Source organism: Scyliorhinus torazame, chromosome 11 (assembly GCF_047496885.1).
Source record: "Scyliorhinus torazame isolate Kashiwa2021f chromosome 11, sScyTor2.1, whole genome shotgun sequence".
Classification (NCBI taxonomy): domain Eukaryota; kingdom Metazoa; phylum Chordata; class Chondrichthyes; order Carcharhiniformes; family Scyliorhinidae; genus Scyliorhinus; species Scyliorhinus torazame.
In genome coordinates this window covers 67,105,101-67,128,640 of record NC_092717.1, presented here as the reverse complement: position 1 = coordinate 67,128,640, position 23,540 = coordinate 67,105,101, and the positions used below count along the sequence as shown (strand labels likewise).

Below are 23,540 nucleotides of genomic sequence, written 5' to 3'. Positions count from 1 at the left end.
AATAGGAAGATAGAGCAGCTAAACACGTGGCTAAACAGCTGGTGTAGGAGGGAGGGTTTCCATTATCTGGACCACTGGGAGCTCTTCCGGGGCAGGTGTGACCTGTATAAGAAGGACGGGTTGCATCTAAACCGGAGAGGCATAAATATCCTGGCCGCGAAGTTTGCTAGTGTCACACGGGAGGGTTTAAACTAGTATGGCAGGGAGGTGGGCACGGGAGCAATAGCTCCGAAGGTGAGAGCATTGAGGGAGAACTAGGGAATAGGGACAGTGTGGCTCTGAGGCAGAGCAGACAGGGAGAAGTTGCTGAACACAGCGGGTCTGGTGGCCTGAAGTGCGTATGTTTTAATGCAAGAAGTATTACGGGTAAGGCAGATCAACTTGGAGCTTGGATTAGTACTTGGAACTATGATATTGTTGCCATTACAGAGACCTGGTTGAGGGAAGGGCAGGATTGGCAGCTAAACGTTCCAGGATTTAGATGTTTCAGGCGGGATAGAGGGGGATGTAAAAGGGGAGGCGGAGTTGCGCTACTGGTTCGGGAGAATATCACAGCTGTACTGCGAGAGGACACCTCAGAGGGCAGTGAGGCTATATGGGTAGAGATCAGGAATAAGAAGGGTGCAGTCACAATGTTGGGGGTTTACTACAGGCCTCCCAACAGATAGAGGAGCAGATAGGTAGACAGATTTTGGAAAAGTATAAAAACAACAGGGTTGTGGTGATGGGAGACTTCAACTTCCCCAATATTGACTGGGACTCACTTAGTGCCAGGGGCTTAGACGGGGCGGAGTTTGTAAGGAGCATCCAGGAGGGCTTCTTAAAACAATATGTAGACAGTCCAACTAGGGAAGGGGCGGTACTGGACCTGGTATTGGGGAATGAGCCCGGCCAGGTGGTAGATGTTTCAGTAGGGGAGCATTTCGGTAACAGTGACCACAATTCAGTAAGTTTTAAAGTACTGGTGGACAAGGATAAGAGTGGTCCTAGGATGAATGTGCTAAATTGGGGGAAGGCTAATTATAACAATATTAGGCGGGAATTGAAGTACATAGATTGGGGGCGGATGTCTGAGGGCAAATCAACATCTGACATGTGGGAGGCTTTCAAGTGGCAGTTGAAAGGAATTCAGGACCGGCATGTTCCTGTGAGGAAGAAGGATAAATGCGGCAATTTTCGGGAACCTTGGATGTCGAGAGATATTGTAGGCCTCGTCAAAAAGAAAAAGGAGGCATTTATCAGGGCTAAAAGGCTGGGAACAGACTAAGCCTGCGTGGAATATAAGGAAAGTAGGAAGGAACTTAAGCAAGGAGTCAGGAGGGCTAGAAGGGGTCACGAAAAGTCATTGGCAAATAGGGTTAAGGAAAATCCCAAGGCTTTTTACACGTACATAAAAAGCAAAAGGGTAGCCAGGGAAAGGGTTGGCCCACTGAAGGATAGGCAAGGGAATCTATGTGTGTAGCCAGAGGAAATGGGCGAGGTACTAAATGAATACTTTGCATCAGTATTCACCAAAGAGAAGAAATTGGTAGATGTTGAGTCTGGAGAAGGGTGTGTAGATAGCCTGGGTCACATTGAGATCCAAAAAGAAGAGGTGTTGGGTGTCTTAAAAAATATTAAGGTAGATAAGTCCCCAGGGCCTGATGGGATCTACCCCAGAATACTGAAGGAGGCTGGAGAGGAAATTGCTGAGGCCTTGACAGAAATCTTTGGATCCTCGCTGTCTCCAGGGGATGTCCCGGAGGACTGGAGAATAGCCAATGTTGTTCCTCTGTTTAAGAAGGGTAGCAAGGATAATCCCGGGAACTACAGGCCGGTGAGCCTTACTTCAGTGGTAGGGAAATTACTGGAGAGAATTCTTCGAGGAAGGATCTACTCCCATTTGGAAGCAAATGGACGTATTAGTGAGAGGCAGCACGGTTTTGTGAAGGGGAGGTCGTGTCTCACTAACTTGATAGAATTTTTCGAGGAGGTCACTAAGATGATTGATGCAGGTAGGGCAGTAGATGTTGTCTATATGGACTTCAGTAAGGCCTTTGACAAGGTCCCTCATGGTAGACTAGTACAAAAGGTGAAGTCACACGGGATCAGGGGTGAGCTGGCAAGGTGGATACAGAACTGGCTAGGCCATAGAAGGCAGAGAGTAGCAATGGAAGGATGCTTTTCTAATTGGAGGGCTGTGACCAGTGGTGTTCCACAGGGATCTGTGCTGGGACCTTTGCTGTTTGTAGTATATATAAATGATTTGGAGGAAAATGTAACTGGTCTGATTAGTAAGTTTGCAGACGACACAAAGGTTGGTGGAATTGCGGATAGCGATGAGGACTGTCGGAGGATACAGCAGGATTTAGATTGTTTGGAGACTTGGGCGGAGAGATGGCAGATGGAGTTTAATCCGGACAAATGTGAGGTAATGCATTTTGGAAGGTCTAATGCAGGTAGGGAATATACGGTGAATGGTAGAACCCTCAAGAGTATTGAAAGTCAAAGAGATCTAGGAGTACAGGTCCACAGGTCATTGAAAGTCAAAGAGATCTAGGAGTACAGGTCCACAGGTCATTGAAAGGGGCAACACAGGTGGAGAAGGTAGTCAAGAAGGCATACAGCATGCTTGCCTTCATTGGCCGGGGCATTGAGTATAAGAATTGGCAAGTCATGTTGCAGCTGTATAGAACCTTAGTTAGGCCACACTTGGAGTATAGTGTTCAATTCTGGTCGCCATACTACCAGTAGGATGTGAAGGCTTTAGAGAGGGTGCAGAAGAGATTTACCAGAATGTTGCCTGGTATGGAGGGCATTAGCTATGAGGAGCGGTTGAATAAACTCGGTTTGTTCTCACTGGAACGAAGGAAGTTGAGGGGAGACCTGATAGAGGTATACAAAATTATGAGGGGCATAGACAGAGTGGATAGTCAGAGGCTTTTCCCCAGGGTAGAGGGGTCAATTCCTCGGGGGCATAGGTTTAAGGTGAGAGGGGCAAGGTTTAGAGTAGATGTACGAGGCAAGTTTTTTATGCAGAGGGTAGTGGGTGCCTGGAACTCGCTACCGGAGGAGGTGGTGGAAGCAGGGACGATAGTGACATTTAAGGGGCATCTTGACAAATACATGAATAGGATGGGAATAGATGTATACGGACCCAGGAAGTGTAGAAGATTGTAGTTTAGTCGGGCAGCATGGTCGGCACGGGCTTGGAGGGCCGAAGGGCCTGTTCCTGTGCTGTACATTTCTTTGTTCTTTGTTCTTTGACTGGTTAGGGTGTGGAATGTGATAGTGGAGTCAGCTACTTTAGGAACTTCCAAGCAGTTATTGGATAGGCACATGGAGCACACCAGAATGACTGGGAGTGGGATAGCTTGATCTTGATTTCGGACGAAGCTCGGCACAACATAGAGGGCCGAAGGGCCTGTACTGTGCTGTACTGTTCTATGTTCTCTGAGAGTATACCTTGTGGACATGTGAGAAAACTCCTTCGCCCTCGGCCGTGTAAACCTCCATGGGTCTACTCTCTTTCCCCCCCCACTCCCCCCCCATCTGTTCCATAAAACCCTTCAATTCCTTTGCCGTAGCTGGCCTCCCCCCTGTCCTGGATTTTGACTGGTCCAATTCCGGATCAATGACTGCATTGATGTCCCCTCCCATGATCAGGTTATGTGACTCTTAAGTCTGGGATCTTACCTAAACCCTGCCTCATAAATTCCATGTTGTCCCAATTCGGAGCATTATATGTTTACAAGTACCACCCGCACCCCCTCCAGCTTCCCACTCACCATTATGTACCTACCCCCACTTGTCTGACACGATTCTCCCTGCCTCGAATACCACTCGTTTGCTGATCAAGATCGCGACACCCCTGGTCTTAAATCCAGTCCTGAGTGGAACACTTGGCCGACCCACCTCTTCCTTAATCTCATCTGGTCTGTAACCTTTATATGTGTCTCTTGTAGCATTGCCACATCCGCCTTCAACCCCCTCAAATGCGCGAATACGTGGGCCCTCTTGACTGGCCCATTCAGTCCTCTAACATTCCATGTGATCAGCCTTGTCGGGGGGACTTCCAACCCCCCCCCCCCCAATGGCCGACTAGCCATCACCCTTGTTAGGCCAGCCCCGAGCTCCCTTCCGCTTCCTTGAGTCCCCACTCGGGCAGTCGCCGTTCCCGACCTCCCATTTGTCCCCTAGTAACAGTTCCTCCCCTGTCAGCAAAGCAGCTCCCCCCCCCCCCCAGCAGCAACACTAGAAACCCAACCCCCCAAGTCAAGCTCCAGCTTAACACCTGCTCGCCCCCCCCACTGCGCCTCCGAGAGTCAGCTGACCCATGCTGACATGATAGCGCCCGCCCCGGCACCAAGCAGTCTGTCTCCTCATTGTTCTCTCCCCTCTCCCCCCACAAGAATAAACATTTTAAAAGCATCACATTCCCCAGTAAACAAACATCAGTGAAGAAACAGTCATTTTTCCAGTGAAGAAACAGTCACTTTAGAAAAATAATCACACAAAAAGTCGAACCAAATTCAAAGCCTATCCCCCCCCCTCTAACCAGCTCCCTGCAAGACAAAGTTACCTTTAGACATCCAAACAGCCCCTTATTACACATAGCAGTACTTATATTTATGCAACCCAGCACAACAAATCGCCGCCACAGTACTTCTCCAAGGCTTCAGTGTCTTTTCATAGAATTTACAGTGCAGAAGGAGGCCATTCGGCCCATCAAGTCTGCACCGGCTCTTGGAAAGAGCACCCTACCAAGGTCCACACCTCCACCCTATCCCCATAACCCAGTAACTCCACCCAACACTAAGGGTAATTTTGGACACTAAGGGCAATTTATCATGGCCAATCCACCTAACCTGCACATCTTTGGACTGTGGGAGGAAACCGGAGCACCCGGAGGAAACCCACGCACACACGGGGAGAACGTGCAGACTCCGCACAGACAGTGACCCAAGCCGGAATCGAACCTGGGACCCTGGAGCTGTGAAGCAATTGTGCTAACCACTATGCTACCGTGCTGCCCTCCTTTTCATTTGCCTCCAGCTTCATTTCTTTAATATTTCTGGTGTTTCAAAATAGAAGTCTCGTTCCTCATGTGTGACCCAGAGACGGGCTGGGTACAGCATCCCGAACTTCACCCCTTTCTTAAAGAGGATTGTTTTTGCCAGATTGAACCCTCTTGGCCAAATCCGCTCCCAGGTCCTGATTAGATGCGCAACTTGCAGTTCTCCCACTTGCTGCTCCGTTCTTTCTTGGCCCACCGTAAAACGTGTTTCTTGTCCATGAAACAGTGAAAATGTACCACCATGACCCTCGGCAACTCGTTCGCTCGGGGCTTCCTTGCAACGGCTCTGTGCGCTCTGTCCAATTCGAGGGATCGCCCCAACCCCCATCAACTTCTCCAACATGTCCGTCACAAAAGCCCTTGCATCTGATCCCTCACTGCCTTCAGGGAGGCCGACAATTCTGAGATTCTGTCTCCTGGACCAATTCTCCAGGTACTCCAGCTTCCCCTGCATTCTTTTCTGGCGGTCGTTCATCAACCCCACCTTGCTTTCCATCACGGTTATGTACTCCTCGTACTTGGACAACTTTTGCTGCACCTCCTGGATCGCTCGCCCATGGGTTTTCTGATTCTGAACCACTTGATCAATCAAAGCCTTAATCGGATCCAGCGTGTCCTTCTTCAACTTGGCAAAGCAATCCTCGAAACACTTCAGCTGATCCGTCAACCACTGTGCCGTCTCCCCGCGGCCCTGCTTCTCCGCCATGTTGTCCCGTGTTACCAGCTCTGCTTGCGACTCCCTTTAGGACTTTGTCTTTTCACACAGCCACTTCTGGTCCAATTCTCCTCACAAGGGGGATTTCTCCTTGTTGTCTCGCTCTTTACCGATTTATCCAGAAAGAAAAACATATAGAACATAGAGCATAGAACAATACAGCGCAGTACAGGCCCTTCGGCCCACGATGTTGCACCGAAACAAAAGCCATCTAACCTACACTATGCCATTATCATCCATATGTTTATCCAATAAACTTTTAAATGCCCTCAATGTTGGCGAGTTCACTACTGTAGCAGGTAGGGCATTCCACGGCCTCACTACTCTTTGCGTAAAGAACCTACCTCTGACCTCTGTCCTATATCTATTACCCCTCAGTTTAAAGCTATGTCCCCTCGTGCCAGCCATATCCATCCGCGGGAGAAGGCTCTCACTGTCCACCCTATCCAACCCCCTGATCATTTTGTATGCCTCTATTAAGTCTCCTCTTAACCTTCTTCTCTCCAACGAAAACAACCTCAAGTCCATCAGCCTTTCCTCATAAGATTTTCCCTCCATACCAGGCAACATCCTGGTAAATCTCCTCTGCACCCGCTCCAAAGCCTCCACGTCCTTCCTATAATGCGGTGACCAGAACTGTATGCAATACTCCAAATGCGGCCGTATCAGAGTTCTGTACAGCTGCAACATGACCTCCTGACTCCGGAACTCAATCCCTCTACCAATAAAGGCCAACACTCCATAGGCCTTCTTCACAACCCTATCAACCTGGGTGGCAACTTTCAGGGATCTATGTACATGGACACCTAGATCCCTCTGCTCATCCACACTTTCAAGAACTTTACCATTAGCCAAATATTCCGCATTCCTGTTATTCCTTCCAAAGTGAATCACCTCACACATTAAACTCCATTTGCCACCTCTCAGCCCAGCTCTGCAGCTTATCTATATCCCTCTGTAACCTGCTACATCCTTCCACACTATCGACAACACCACCGACTTTAGTATCGTCTGCAAATTTACTCACCCACCCTTCTGCGCCTTCCTCTAGGTCATTGATAAAAATGACAAACAGCAACGGCCCCAGAACAGATCCTTGTGGTACTCCACTTGTGACTGTACTCCATTCTGAACATTTCCCATCAACCACCACCCTCTGTCTTCTTTCAGCTAGCCAATTTCTGATCCACATCTCTAAATCACCCTCAATCCCCAGCCTCCGTATTTTCTGCAATAGCCTACCATGGGGAACCTTATCAAACGCTTTGCTGAAATCCATATACACCACATCAACTGCTCTACCCTCATCTACCTGTTCAGTCACCTTCTCAAAGAACTCAATAAGGTTTGTGAGGCATGACCTACCCTTCACAAAGCCATGCTGACTATCCCTGATCATATTATTCCTATCTAGATGATTATAAATCTTGTCTCTTATAATCCCCTCCAAGACTTTACCCACTACAGACGTGAGGCTCACCGGCCTATAGTTGCCGGGGTTGTCTCTGCTCCCCTTTTTGAACAAAGGGACCACATTTGCTGTCCTCCAGTCCTCTGGCACTATTCCTGTAGCCAATGATGACATGAAAATCAAAGCCAAAGGTCCAGCAATCTCTTCCCTGGCCTCCCAGAGAACCCTAGGATAAATCCCATCAGGACCCGGGGACTTATCTATTTTCAGCCTGTCCAGAATTGCCAACACCTCTTCCCTACGTACCTCAATGCCATCTATTCTATTAGCCTGGGTCTCAGCATTCTCCTCCACAACATTATCTTTTTCCTGAGTGAATACTGACGAAAAATATTCATTTAGTATCTCGCCTATCTCTTCAGACTCCACACACAACTTCCCATCCCTGTCCTTGACTGGTCCTACTCTTTCCCTAGTCATTCGCTTATTCCTGACATACCTATAGAAAGCTTTTGGGTTTTCCTTGATCCTTCCTGCCAAATACTTCTCATGTCCCCTCCTTGCTCGTCTTAGCTCTCTCTTTAGATCCTTCCTCGCTACCTTGTAACTATCCATTGCCCCAACCGAAACTTCACACTTCATCTTCACATAGGCCTCCTTCTTCCTCTTAACAAGAGATTCCACTTCCTTGGTAAACCACGGTTCCCTCGCTCGACGCCTTCCTCCCTGCCTGACCGGTACATTCTTATCAAGAACACGCAGTAGCTGATCCTTGAACAAGCCCCACTTATCCAGTGTGCCCAACACTTGCAGCCTACTTCTCCACCTTATCCCCCTCAAGTCACGTCTAATGGCATCATAATTGCCCTTCCCCCAGCTATAACTCTTGCCCTGCGGTGTATACTTATCCCTTTCCATCATTAACGTAAACGTCACCGAATTGTGGTCACTGTCCCCAAAGTGCTCTCCTACCTCCAAATCGAACACCTGGCCTGGTTCATTACCCAAAACCAAATCCAACGTGGCCTCGCCTCTTGTTGGCCTGTCAACATATTGTTTCAGGAAACCCTCCTGCACACACTGTACAAAAAAGGACCCATCTATTGTACTCGAACTATATCTTTTCCAGTCAATATTTGGAAAGTTAAAGTCTCCCATAATAACTACCCTGTTACTTTCGCTCTTATCCAGAATCATCTTCGCCATCCTTTCCTCTACATCCCTAGAACTATTAGGAGGCCTATAAAAAAACTCCCAACAGGGTGACCTCTCCTTTCCTGTTTCTAACTTCAGCCCATACTACCTCGGAAGAAGAGTCCCCATCTAGCATCCTCTCCGCCACCGTAATACTGCTCTTGACTAGCAGCGCCACACCTCCCCCTCTTTTGCCTCCTTCTCTGAGCTTACTAAAACACCTAAACCCCGGAACCTGCAACATCCATTCCTGTTCCTGCTCTATCCATGTCTCCGAAATGGCCACAACATCGAAGTCCCAGGTACCAACCCATGCTGCCAGTTCCCCTACCTTGTTTCGTATACTCCTGTCATTGAAGTAGACACACTTCAAACCACCTACCTGAACACTGGCCCCCTCCTGCGACGTTAAATCTGTGCTCCTGACCTCTATACTCTCATTCTCCCTTACCCTAAAACTGCAATGCAGGTTCCCATGCCCCTGCTGCATTAGTTTAAACCCCCCCAAAGAGCACTAACAAATCTCCCCCCCAGGATATTTGTGCCCCTCAGGTTCAGATGTAGACCATCCTGTCTGTAGAGGTCCCACCTTCCCAGAAAGAGCCCCAGTTATCCAGAAATCTGAATCCCTCCCGCCTGCACCATCCCTGTAGCCACGTGTTTAAATGCTCTCTCTCCCTATTCCTCATCTCACTATCACGTGGCACGGGCAACAACCCAGAGATAACAACTCTGTTTGTTCTAGTTCTGAGCTTCCATCCTAGCTCCCTGAAAGCCTGCCTGACATCCTTGTCCCCTTTCCTACCTGTGTCGTTAGTGCCAATGTGGACCACGACTTGGGGCTGCTCCCCCTCCCCCTAAGGACCCGGAAAACACGATCCGAGACATCACGTACTCTTGCACCTGGGAGGCAACATACCAAACGTGAGTCTCTCACGCTCCCACAAAATCTCCTATCTGTGCCCCTGACTATCGAGTCCCCAATTACTAATGCTCTGCTCCTCTCCCCCTTCCCTTCTGAGCAACAGGGACAGACTCCGTGCCAGAGGCCCGTACCCCATGGCTTACCCCTGGTAAGTCCCCCCCCCCACAAGTATCCAAAGCGGTATACTTGTTTCTCCGGGGAACGACCGCAGGGGATCCCTGCACTGACTGCTTTTTCCCAGTCCCTCTTACAGTTACCCACCTATCTCCAATCTTTGGTGTAACTAATTCCCTGAAGCTGCTATCTATGACCCTCTCTGCCTCCCGAATGATCCGAAGTTCTTCCAACTCCAGCTCCAGTTCCCTAACTCGGTCTTGGAGGAGCTGGAGATGGCAGCACTTCCTGCAGGTAAAATCAGCAGGGACACTAACTGCATCCCTCACCTCAAACATCCTGCAGGAGGAACATTGCACACCCTTCCCTGCCATTCCTCTAACTTTCTACCAAGATCTGGCTAACAACTAAATTAAATTTTTTATAAAAAATATAATAAAATATGGTACTTACATCAGACGAATGGGTTTTATTATTAGGTTAGAGGAGGAGGGCAGGTGGGAGACACTACACGTGTAGTGTCTCGGGTTTCCTCTCCACCAGAATTTATTGGTGAGGGTCTTCCCAGACGTCCGCGGGTCGACTTCCTGTTCCCGCCTAAAACACTAATTTAAAAATTAAATAAATAAATTCTCAGCTCCTGCTGAAATTGACTAACCAACCAGCTCCACTCCCGCCGAAATCGACTGGCCTGCCCCTGCAAAGACAAGAGCTTTTAAAGGACAGACTTACCTCCCAGCAGCCACTTCCGCACTGCTCCCGCTGAAACTGACTCACCAGCTGCTCCAGGCCCGATTGATGTTGGCAGGTGGCAGCCTCCTGCCCATCTAGGGGAACAGGATGTTTTGCCTCTCCTCCATGGCATCCAGCAGTATCTCCAGCTCTGCATTGGCGAACCTCACTGCTGCTCTTCGGGGCGGCATCTTCTTGGCTGAAATGAGTGTCTGGGCAGTGGAGTGCTTATATGTGCTGTAGCTTGTCAGGCTCTCGAGTACCAATCCCGGATCCTGGTGATTCGCACGCTAGTATTCGTTATTATTATGGTTGAAAAGAATGGGGAAAGAGATAAAGTGTAGCAAACGTGTTTCCTTTAATTAATTCTTCATTTTGTTATTTCCAGGAAGATTACCTGGTAACGGATGATCTACTGGTGGATTACTTCAATATATTCCTCAGTTTATTTGTAAGTGGTTTCTTGATGACGTAGTTGTGTAATGTTTAAATTATGATGGACATGGCAGCAATGCTGTTCCTTTACTATTATGAAAATGTGGTTGCAGTTGTGATTTCTTTTCCTGTTGCAAATGTCTGTGCCATTTTTGAAGATTTGCTGTGGATTTTACGAAATACTTTTCTGTACAACATATCAGTGTATATTGCAAATTTAAAGCGTAGTAATTTTCACTAATTACAAAATCTTAAATGTACATTGTAAATCCATAGTCAGGGCTCAACCAAAACAAAGTGCAATAAGAAGCCCATGGAATGGTAGATTCAGAGAAGCATAGTAAGTCCTCCTTACTAACACAGACTCATCATAGAATTTACAGTGCAGAAGGAGGCTATTCGGCCCATTGAATCTGCACCGACCCTTGGAAAGAGCACCCTACCTAAGCCCACACATCCACCCCATCCCCGTCACCCAGTAACACCACTTAAACTTTTTGGACACTTAAGGGCAATTTAGCATGGCCAATCCACCTAACCTGCACTTGTTGGACTGTGGGAGGAAACCTACGCAGTCACGGAGAGAATGTGCAGACTCCGCACAGACAGTGACCCAAGCCGGGAATCGAATCCGGGACCCTGGAGCTGTGAAGCAACTGTGCTAACCACTGTGCTACTGTGCCATCCTCGAACATCTGGGGGCTTGTGACAGAATTGGGAGGTTAGTAAAGCCACAGCCTGACATTGTCATACTCACAGAATCATACCTTACAGACAATAATAACCTTTTTATTATCACAAGGATCAAGTTACTGTGGAAAAACCCCTAGTCGCCACATTCTGGCGCCTGTTCGGGTAAGCTGATACGGGAATTAAACCTGCTGGCCTTGTTCTGCATCACAAACCAGCTGTCTAGCCCACTGAGCTAAACCAGCCCTTACCAGACACCACTATTAACATTCCTGGGTATGTTCTGTCTCACCAGCAGGACAGACCCAGCAGAGGTGGCGGCACAGTGGTCTACAGTCAGGAGGGAGTTGCCCTGGGAGTCCTTAACATCGGTTCTGGACCCCATGAAGTGTCATGGCTTCAGGTTAAACAAGGGCAAGGAAACCTCGTGCTGATTACCACATACTGGCTACCATCGACTGATGAATCCTCTATGTTGAACACCACTTAGAGGATGCACTGAGGGTCGCAAGGACGCAGAATAGTCTCTCGGTGGGGGACTTCAATGTCCATCACCAAGAGTGACTAGGTAGTACCACCGCAGATTGAGCGAGCTGGGTTTTAAAGGACATAGCTGCCAGACTGGTACTGCAGCAGGTGGAAAGGGAACCAACAAGAGGGAAAAACATACTTGACCTCATCCTCCCCAATCTGCCTGCTGCTGATGCATCTGCCCATGGCAGTATCGGTCGAAGTGACAACCGCACAGTCCTTGTGGAGACAAAGTCCGGTCTTCACATTGAGGATACCCTCCATTGTGTGGCACTGGCACCTTGCTAAATGGAATGCATTTCGAAAAGATCGAGCAAATTAAGACTGGGCATCCATGAGACACTGTGGGCCATCAGCAGCAGCAGAATTGTATTGAACCACAATCCTCATGGCCCGGCATGTCCCCCACTCTATCATTATCATTAAGCCAAGGGATCCTGGTTCAATGAAGTGTGCAGGAGAGCATGCCAGAAGCAACATCAGGCATACCAAAAAATGAGGTGTTGACCTGGTGAACCTACAACACAGGACTACTTTTGGTTCAAGCAATATAAGCAGCAAGTAATAGACACTGCTAAGTGATTCCAAACAACGCTTCAGATCTAAGCTCTACAGTCCTGCCACATTCAGCAGTGAATGGTGGTGGACAATTAAACACCTCACTGGAAGAGGAGGCTCCACAAATATCCCAGCCTCCATGATGGAGGAGCCCAGCACATATGTGCCAAAGACGAGGCTGAGGCGTTCGGAAGTGCCGAGTGAATGCTCCACCTTGGTCTCCTCTGGAGGTCCCCAGCATCACAGATGTCTGTCTTCAGCCAATATGATTCACTCCATGTGATATCAAGAAATGGCTGAAGGCACTAGATATTGCAACGGTTATGGGCCCTGATAATATTCTGGCAATAGTACTGAAGAGTTGTGCTCCAGAACTTCCTCTAGCAAAGCTGTTCCAGTCCAGCCAGACCATTGGCATCTACCAGGCAATGTGGTAAGTTACCCAGGTGTGTCCTGTACACAAGAAACATGAAAATCCAACCCAGCCAAATACCGTCCTATCAGTCTACTCTCCATCAGCAGCAAAGTGATGGTAGGAGTCATCAACACATTCTAGAAAGTATGTATTTATTTGCTCAGCTATTCCCTTGCCCCCTATTATACATTCCCCTGTTTCTGACTGCAATGGGACCTACGTTTGTCTTCACCAATCTTCTGTTCTTGTAGAAACATAAAGCACGGTAGCACGTGCTTCGGGCAGCACTGGTTTGGGTAGCACAGACAGCACGGTAGCATAGTGGTTACCACTATGGCTTCACAGCACCAGGGTCCCAGGTTCGATTCCCGGCTTGGGCCACTGTCTGTGCGGAGTCTGCACATTCTCCCAGTGTCTGCGTGGGTTTCCTCCGGGTGCTCCGGTTTCTTCCCACATGTTCCGAAAGACGTGCTATGAGGTAATTTGGACATTCTGAATTCTCCCTCTGCACCCGAACAGGCGCTGGAATGTGGTGACTAGGGGCTTTTCACAGTAACTTCATTGCAGTGTTAATGTAAGCCTACTTGTATTATGGGCCAGTTTAGAGAACCCCAATGTGTGTCATGGAGTTCACCTGACCCATAACTTTGAATAGATTGTGGTTATGGGGAGCACAAGGACCCACTTTACAGGTGTGATGCAACAGAGAACTAGAGTATTTTAAAACAAAAACAATGTTTATTCTATAAAATCCAGTTAACACTTTATAAACCCACAGTAAACATCTTAACAACTATCAATACCAATAATCCCCAAAGATACAATATTGTATAAGTAACTCTTAAACTTTCCTTGCAACATCCAGAAGACAAATACCCTCTTTAACACGGAGATAAGATTTAAATTCTCTCCTGAGAGCAGTCAGCACTTTGAAATCCTCCAATGATCTGGAGACAGTCTTTAGATTGCAGAGAGAGATCCTTATACAGCTCCTTGCTTTGCCTGCAGTTATCCAGCTCTCAAAACTAAACTAAAACACACCTTGTAGCAGACAGCCAACAGCGAAAGTAAGAGCAGACAGACAGCCCACTCTCTGACATCACTGCAGCCATTAGACAAACATCCATTTCTTAAAGGTACACCCACTACAGCTATTTGATAGACACCCATTTTTAAAAAGTACTCTCACATGACACTTATGACAATGAAGATTATTATTATTATTATTACTAAATGGAAAATAGGAGCAGGAGGACGTTATTTGGACCTTCGAGCCTGCTCCGCCATTCATTATGAGCATGGCTGACCATCCAACTCAGTCGCCCCACATTGTTTGATCCCCTTCGCCCCAAGTGCTTCGTGAAACCATACAATGTTTTCCTCAACTACTTCCTGAGAACAAAGAAAGAACAAAGAAAAATACAACACGGGAACAAGCCCTTCGGCCCTCCAAGCCTGTGCCGACCATGCTGCCCGTCTAAACTAAATCTTCGTCACTTCCTGGGTCCGTATCCCTCTAAGTCGTGGTCCACATAGGTACCAACGATATAGGCAGGAAAAGGGATAGGGATGTAAGGCAGGAATTCCGGGAGCTAGGGTGGAAACTTAGATCTAGGACAAACGGTTATTATCTCTGGGTTGTTACCCGTGCCACGTGCTAGCGAGACGAGGAATAGGAAGAGAGAGGAGTTGAGCACGTGGCTACAGGGATGGTGCAGGAGGGAGGGTTTCAGATTTATGGATAATTGGGGCCCATTCTGGGGTCGGTGGGACCTCTACAAATGGGATGGTCTACACCTGGACCAGAGGGGTACCAATATCCTGGGGGGGAAATTTGCTAATGCTCTTCGGGAGGGTTTAAACTAGTTCAGCAGGGGCTTGGGAACCTGAATTGTAGCTCCAGTATACAGGAGGTTGAGTGTAGTGAGGTCATGAGTAAGGTTTCAAAGTTGGAGGAGTGTACCGGCAGGCAGGAAGGTGGTTTAAAGTGTGTCTTCAATGCCAGGAGCATCTGGAATAAGGTGGGTGAACTTGCGGCATGGGTTGGTACATGGACTTCAATGTTGTGGCCATTTCGGAGACCTGGATAGAGCAGGGACAGGAATAGTTGTTGCAGGTGCCGGGGTTTAGATATTTCAGTAAGCTCAGGGAAGGTGGTAAAAGGGGGAGGGGTGGCATTGTTAGTCATGGACAGTATAACGGTGGCAGAAAGGACGTTTGATGAGGACTCGTCTACTGAGGTAGTATGGGCTGAGGTTAGAAACAGGAAAGGAGAGGTCACCCTGTTAGGGGTTTTCTATAGGCCTCCGAAAGGTTCCAGAGATGTAGAGTAAAGGATTGCAAAGATGCTTCTGGATAGGAGCGAAAGCAACAGGGTAGTTGTTATGGGGGACTTTAACTTCCCAAATATTGACTGGAAACGCTATAGTTCGAGTACTTTAGATGGGTCCGTTTTTGTCCAATGTGTGCAGGAGGGTTTCCTGACACAGTATGTATATCGGCCAACGAGAGGCGAGGCCATTTTGGATTTGGTACTGTGTAATGAACTAGGACAGGTGTTAGATTTGGAGGTAGGTGAGCACTTTGGTGATAGTGACCACAATTCGATTACGTTTACTTTAGTGATGGAAAGGGATAGGTATACCGCAGGGCAAGAGTTGTATCTGGGGGAAAGGCAATTATGATGCGATGAGGCAAGACTTGGGATGCATCGGATGGAGAGGCACAGTATTCCATTCCATTGGGCACAATGGAAATGTGGAGCTTGTTCAAGGAACAGCTACTGCGTGTCCTTGATAAGTATGTACCTGTCAGGCAGGGAGGAAGTGGTCGAGCAAGGGAACCGTGGTTTACTAAAGCAGTCGAAACACTTGTCAAGAGGAAGAAGGAGGCTTATGTAAAGATGAGACATGAAGGTTCAGTTAGGGCGCTCGAGATTTACAAGTTAGCTAGGAAGGACCGAAAGAGAGAGCTAAGAAGAGCCAGGAGGGGACATGAGAAGTCTTTGGCAGGTAGGATCAAGGATAACTTCAAAGCTTTCTAGAGATATGTCAGGAATAAAAGAATGACTAAGGTAAGAGTAGGGCCAGTCAAAGACAGTAGCAGGAAGTTGTGCGTGGAGTCCGAGGAGATGAGAGGTGCTCAATGAATATTTTTCTTCAATATTCACACCGGAAAAAGATAATGTTGTCGAGGAGACTATTGAGATTCGGGCTACTAGACTCGAAGGGCTTGAGGTTCATAACGAGGATGGATGTGTTAGCAATTCTGGAAAGTGTGAAAATAGATAAGTCCCCTGGGCCGGATGGGATTTATCCTAGGATTCTCTGGGAAGCTAGGGAGGAGATTGCTGAGCCTTTGGCTTTGATCTTTAAGTCATCTTTGTCTGCAGGAATAGTGCCAGAAGACTGGAGGATAGCAAATGTTGTCCCCTTGTTCAAGTAGGGGAGTAGAGACAACCCCGGTAACGATAGACCAGTGAGCCTTACTTCTGTTGTGGGCAAAATTTTGGAAAGGTTTATAAGAGATAGGATGTCTAATCACCTGGAAAGGAATAATTTGATTAGAGATAGTCAACACGGTTTTGTGAAGGGTAGGTCGTGCTTCACAAACTTGATTGAGTTCTTTGAGAAGGTGACCAAACAGGTGAATGAGTGTAAAGCAGTTGGTGTGGTGTATATGGATTTCAGTAACGCGTTTGATAAGGTTCCCCACGGTAGGCTACTGCAGAAAATACAGAGGCAGGGGATTCAGGGTGATTTACCAGTTTGGATCAGAAATTGGCTAGCTGGAAGAAGACAAAGGGTGGTGGTTGATGGGAAATGATTAGACTGGAGTCCAGTTACTAGTGGTGTACCACAAGGATCTGTTTTGGGGCCACTGCTGTTTGTCATTTTTATAAATGACCTGGAGGAGGGCGTAGAAGGATGGGTGAGTAAATTTGCAGATGACACTAAAGTCGGTGGAGTTGTGGACAGTGCGGAAGGATGTTACAAGTTACAGAGGGACATGGATAAGCTGCAGCTCTGGGCTGAGAGGTGGCAAATAGAGTTTAATGCAGAAAAGTGTGAGGTGATTCATTTTGGAAGGAATATCAGGAAGACGCAATACTGGGCTAATGGTAAGATTCTTGGCAGTGTGGATGAACAGAGAGATCTCGGTGTCCATGTACATAGATCCCTGAAAGTTGCCACCCAGATTGAGAGGGTTGTTAAGAGGGCGTATGGTGTGTTAGCTTTTATTGGCACAGGGATTGAGTTTCGGAGCCATGAGGTCATGTTACCGCTGTACAAAACTCTGGTGCGGCTGCATTTGGAGTATTGTGTGCAATTCTGGTCGCCGCATTATAGGAAGGATGTGGAAGCATTGGAAAGGGTGCAGAGGAGATTTACCAAATGTTGCCTGGTATGGAGGGAAGAGCTTATGAGGAAAGGCTGAGGGACTTGAGGCTGTTTTCGTTAGAGAGAAGAAGGTTAAGAGGTGACTTAATTGAGACATACAAGATGATCAGAGGATTGGATAGGGTGGACAGAGAGCCTTTTTCCTCGGATGGTGATGTCTAGCATGAGGGGAGATAGCTTTAAATTGAGGGGAGATAGACATAGGACAGATGTCAGAGGTAGGTTATTTACTCAGAGTAGTAAGGGCATGGAATGCCCTGCCTGCAACAGTAGCGGACTCGCCAACACGAAGGGCATTCAAATGGTCATTGGATAGACATGTGGATGATAAGGGAATAGTGTAGATGGGCTTTAGAGTGGTTTCACAGGTCGGCGCAACATCTAGGGCCGAAGGGCCTGTACTGCGCTGTAATGTTCCATGTTCTATTCCCATCCTATTCATGTATTTGTCAAGATGCCCCTTAAATGTCACTACCGTCCCTGCTTCCACCACCTCCTCCGGCAGCGAGTTCCAAGCACCCATTACCCTCTGTGTAAAAAATCTGCCTCGTTCATCTCCTCTAAATCTTGCCCCTCGCACCTTAAACCTATGCCCCCTGGTAATTGACCCCTCTACCCTGGGAAAAAGTCTCTGACTATCCAATTTGTCTCTGCCCCTCATAATTTTGTAGACCTCTATCAGGTCACCCCTCAACCTCTGTTGTTCCAGTGAGAACAAACCAAGTTTATTCAACCGCTCCTCATAGCTAATGCCCTCCATCCCAGGCAACATCCTGGTAAATCTCTTCTGCATCCTCTCTAAAGCCTCCATATCCTTCTGGTAGTGTGGCGACCAGAATTGAACACTCTACTCCCAAGTGTGGCCTAACTAAGGTCCTATACAGCTGCAACATGACTTGCCAGTTCTCATACTCAGTGCCCCGGCCAAATGCCTTCTTGACTACCTTCTCCACCTGTGTTGCCCCTTCCAGTGACCTGTGGACCTGTACACCTAGATCTCTCTGACTTTCAATACTCTTGAGGGTTCTACCATTCACTGTATATTCCCTACCTGTATTAGACCTTCCAAAATGCATTACCTCACATTTGCCCATATTAAACTCCATCTGCCATCTCTCCGCCCAAGTCTCCAAACGATCTAAATCCTGTTGTATCCTCTGACAGTCCTCATCGCTATCCGCAATTCCACCAACCTTTGTGTCGTCTGCAAACTTGCCAATCAGACCAGTTACATTTCCCTCCAAATCATTTATATATCCTACGAACAGCAAAGGTCCCAGCACTGATGCCTGCGGAACACCACTAGTCACAGCCCTCCAATTAGAAAAGCACCCTTCCATAGCTACTCTCTGCCTTCTATGACCTAGCCGGTTCTGTATCCATCTTGCCAGCTCACCCCTGATCTGTGTGAATTCACCTTTTGTACCAGCCTACCATGAGGGACCTTGTCAAAGGCCTTACTGAAGTCCATATACACAACATCCACTGGCCTACCTGCATCAATCATTTTTGTGACCTCTTCGAAAAACTCTTATCTAGTTAGTGAGACATGACCTCCCCTTCACAAAACCATGCTGCCTCTCGCTAATAATCTCATTTTCTTCCAAATGAGAGTAGATCCTGTCTCGAAGAATTCTCTCCAGTAATTACTCTACCACTGATGTAAGGCTCACCGCCTGTAGTTACCTGGATTATCCTTGCTACCCTTCTTAAGCAAAGGAATACCATTGGCTATTCTCCAGTCCTCCGGGACATCACCTGAAGACAGTGACGATCCAATGATTTCTGTCAAGGCCTCAGCAATTTCCTCTTTAGCCTCCTTAAGTATTCTGGGGTAGAGCCCATCAGGCCCTGGGGACATATCTACCGTAATCTTTTTCAAGACACCCAACACCTCGTCTTTTTGGATTTCAATGTGACCCAGGCTATTCACACGCCCTTCTCCAGAGTCAACATCTACCAATTCCTTCTCTTTGGTGAATACTGATGCAAAGTATTCATTTAGTATCTCGCCCATTTCCTCTGGCTCCCCACACATTCTCTTGTCTAGCCTTCAGTGGGCCAACCCTTTCCCTGGCTACCCTCTTGCTTTTTATGTACGTGTCAAAAGCCTTGGGATTTTCCTTAACCCTATTTGCCAATGACTTTTCGTGACCCCTTCTAGCCCTCCTGACTCCTTCCTTAAGTTCCTTCCTACTTTCCTTATATCCCACACAGGCTTCGTCTGTTCCCAGCCTTTTAGCCCTGACAAATGGCTCCTTTTTCTTTTTGACGAGGCCTATAATATCTCTCGTTATCCAAGGTTCCCGAAAATTGCCGTATTTATCCTTCTTCCTGACAGGAACATGCCGGTCCTGAATTCCTTTCAACTGACATTTCAAAGCCTCCCACATGTCAGATGTTGATTTACCCTCAAACATCCGCCCTCAATCTAGGTTCTTCAGTTCCCGCCTAATATTGTTAAAATTAGCCTTCCCCCAATTTAGCACATTTACCCTAGGACCACTCTTACCCTTGTCCACCAGCACTTTGAAACTTACTGAGTTGTAGTCACTGTTCCCAATATGCTCCCCTACTGAAACTTCTACCACCTGGCCGGGCTCATTCCCCAATACCAGGTCCAGTACAGCCCCTTCCCTAGTTGGATTATCTACATATTGATTTAAGAAGCCCTCCTGGATGCTCCTTACAAACTCTGCCCCGTCTAAGTCCCTATCACTAAGCGAGTCCCGGTCAATGTTAGCGAAGTTGAAGTCTCCCATCACAACAACCCTGTTTTTACTCTTTTCCAAAATCTGTCTACCTATCTACTCCTCTATCTCCCGCTGGCTGTTGGGAGGCCTGTAGTAAACCCCCAACATTGTGACTGCACCCTTCTTCTAGTGGGCAGTACGGTAGCATTGTGGTTAGCACAATTGTTTCACAGCTCCAGGGTCCCAGGTTCGATTCCCAGCTTGGTTCCCAGTCTGTGCGGGTCTGCACGTTCTCCCCATGTGTGCGTGGGTTTCCTCCGGGTGCTCTGGTTTCCTCCCACAGTCCAAAGATGTGTGGCTTAGGTGGCTTGGCCATGCTAAATTGTCCTTGGTGTCCAAAATTGCCCTTAGAGTTGGGTGGGGTTACTGGGTAATGGCGGTAGGGTGCAGGTGTTGGCTTGGGTAGGGTGCTCTTTCCAAGAACCAGTGCAGACGCGATGGGCCGAATGGCCTTCTGCCCAGTAAATTCTATGATTCTTATTCCTGATCTCTACCCATATAGCCTCGCTGCCCTCTGAGGTGTCCTCCCGTCATACAGGTGTGATATTCTCCCGAACCAGTAGCGCAACTCCGCCACCCCTTTTACATCCCCCTCTATCCCGCCTGAACCATCTAAATCCTGGAATGTTTCGCTGCCAATCCTGTCCTTCCCTCAAACAGGTCTCTGTAATGGCAACAACATAGTTCCAAGTACTAATCCAAGCTCTAAGTTCATCTGCCTTACCCGGAATACTTCTTGCATTAAAACACATGCACTTCAGGCCGCCAGACCTGCTGTTTTCGCAACATCTCCCTGTCTGCTCTTCATCAGAGTCATACTGGCCCTATTCCCTAGTTCTGCCTTAATGCTTTCACCTATCTGACCTATCGCTCCGGTGCCCATCCCCCTGCCATACTAGTTTAAAGCAAACCTCGCTGCCAGGATATTTATGCCCCTCCAGTTTAGATGCAACCTGTCCTTCTTATACAGGTCACACCTGCCCCGGAAGAGCTCCCAGTGGTCCAGATAACGGAAACCCTCCCTCCTACACCAGCTGTTTAGCCACATGTTTCGCTGCTCTATCTTCCTATTTCTAGCCTCACTGGCACAGGGAGTAATCCCGAGATTACAACCCTAGAGGTCCTGTCTTTTAACTTTCTGCCTAGCTCCCTGAACTCCTGCTGCAGAACCTCATGCCCTTCCTGCCTGTGTCGTTAGTACCAATATGCCCAACAACCTTTGCCTGTTTGCCCTCCCTCTTCAGTATGCCCACTACCCGTTCGGAGACATCCTGGACCCTTGCACCAGGGAGGCAACATACCATCCTGGAGTCTCTTTCACGTCCACAGGAGCGCCTATCTGTGCCCCTGACTGTAGAGTCCCCTATGACTATTGCTCTCCTGCGCTTTGACCCTCCCTGCTGAACATCAGAGCCAGCCGTGGTGCCACTGCTCTGGCTGCTGCTGTTTTCCCCTGATAGGCTGTACCCCCTGACAGTATCCAAAGCGGTATACCTGTTCGAGAGGGGGGACAACCATAGGGGATTCCTGCACTGAATACCTGCCCCTTCTGGTGGTCACCCATTTCTTTGCCTGCACCTTGGGTGTGAGCACATTTATATACCTGCTATGTGTGATGCTTTCCGCCACCTGCATGCTCCTAAGTGCATCCAACTGCTGCTCCAACCGAACCATGCGGTCTGTGAGGAGCTCTAGTTGGGTGCACTTTCTGCAGATGAAGCCATCCGGGACGCTGGAAGCCTCCCGGACCTGCCACATCTCACACTCCGAGCACTGCACCCTTCTAATTGACATTGCATTAATTAATTAGTAAATTAAATTCTAAATTTTTTTACAAAAAAAGTTACTGTTAACTACATGTTTCCGAGTACTAGATTGCTACTACAAATGTGAAAGATAAATACAGTACTCTCCGATCTCTGGCATAGATAGCCCTCTAAATTATAATTAAGTAATTAAGTAATTATGTTTAATTAGTTTAACAATGTTTAATTTTTAAATTTAGTGTAGATTCCCAACCAGCCAATCAGGTCACAGCTTTACTAGGATGCCACTTCAGTCCCCCCCCCCATTTGAAAAGGTAATAGAAATCACTTACCTTCCCAGGATGCTCTCTGGTTCTCTCCCTGCAGATTAACAGTTACAGGCCAGAGGAAAGAGAACAAAACAGTAGGGAAAAAGCACCTTCTCCCACTCTGCATCGAATTACCTCACTGCACCAAATTACCAAGTTCCAATTCCCACTCTGGATGTCTCTCACTCACTCAGGCTGTGTCTCTTTGACTTGCGCAAAGGTTACTGAGTGCGCTTTCTGTCTGTCTTTTATACAGACCTCCGCTAACCAGAGTGACTCACACTACTTAAGCTTCAAACAGAAGAATACAATGTACACCCTTGTGTACTAAACAGGCCTCAGGTGACTGACAGATAACTACCTCTCAGCAATTAGGGTGAGGGCAGCTTCAGCCACTGCCTCTAAGCAGTTAGGGTGGAGGCAGCTTCAGCCAATCAGACTCTAAGCTACACACTGCACTTTTGACTGAGAAACGGCAGAATTAGACTTAGACTAAGCCTAAGAATTAGACTTGCCACTTACCTTTCCTTTCCTGATTACCTCACTGCACCAAATTACCGAGTTCCAATTCCCACTCTGGATGTGTCTCACTCCGGCTGTGTCTCCTTGACCTGCACAAAACTGTGGTCACAAATTCCACAGGCTGACCACTCTCTGTGTGAAGACATTTCTCCTAATTTCTGTCCTAAATAGTCTGATCTACTCCTAATCCTTAGACTATTACTCCTGGTTCTGGATACCTCCACCATCAGGAACTTTCTTTCTGCATTTACCCTGTCTATCCCGTTAGAATTGTTTAGCTTCTATAAGATCCCCCTCACCCCCGCATTCTTCTGACCTCCAGCAAATACAATTCTAACTGATTCAATCTCTCCTCGTACGTCATTCCCACCATCCCAGGAATCCGTCTGGTAAATGTTCGCTGTGCTCCCTCGAGAGCAAGAATATCCTTCCTCAGATAAGGAGACCAAAATTCCACACTGTCGTGTTGGGTGTTTCGATACACAAATGAACCAACAAGGTTGTAGATGGTACAACTCTGTTTTATTGTCTTAAACAATAGCAACTAATAACTGTTGGCTGAGGTTCGTGCTTCACCAGCTAACCTGTGGACCCAGCCCTTTCGCTATCTTGGTGAGGCACTCAGCACATGGTGTATGTCTGAGTGGCACGCTGTGAGCTCTGTGCTCTGAGCTATCTCCTGGTAGAATGAGCGGAACTGTTTTATAGTGTGTGTGCTCTCACTGGTGATTGGCTGCGATGTTGTGTGTGTGCTGGTTGGTCCAACTACCTGTCCATCAGTGTGTGTGTGATTGCACCATGATATGCTAAGGTGGATATCATGACACACACACTATTCCAGGTGTGGCCGCACCAAGGTCCTGTATAAGTCCAGCAAGACATCCCTGCCCCTGTACTCGAATTCTCTCTCCCTGAAGGCCAAAATACCATTTGCCACCTTGACCGCCTGCTGTACCTGCATGCTTCCTTCAGTGACTGGTGTACAAGGGCACCGAAGTGTCATTGCAGATTTCTC

At 47.7% G+C, this 23,540-nt stretch overlaps 1 protein-coding gene across 1 annotated transcript in view; it reads left to right on the top strand.

Moving 5' to 3' along the window:
- The window catches only part of LOC140385928 (regulator of G-protein signaling 22-like), a 927,092-nt gene that overhangs the window by 23,649 nt on the left and 879,903 nt on the right, over window positions 1-23,540 (top strand). Inside the window, exon 3 of the mRNA XM_072468579.1 lies at window positions 10,536-10,598. Coding sequence (XP_072324680.1) covers window positions 10,536-10,598 — 63 coding nt within the window. The remainder of the gene's footprint in view (window positions 1-10,535; window positions 10,599-23,540) is intronic.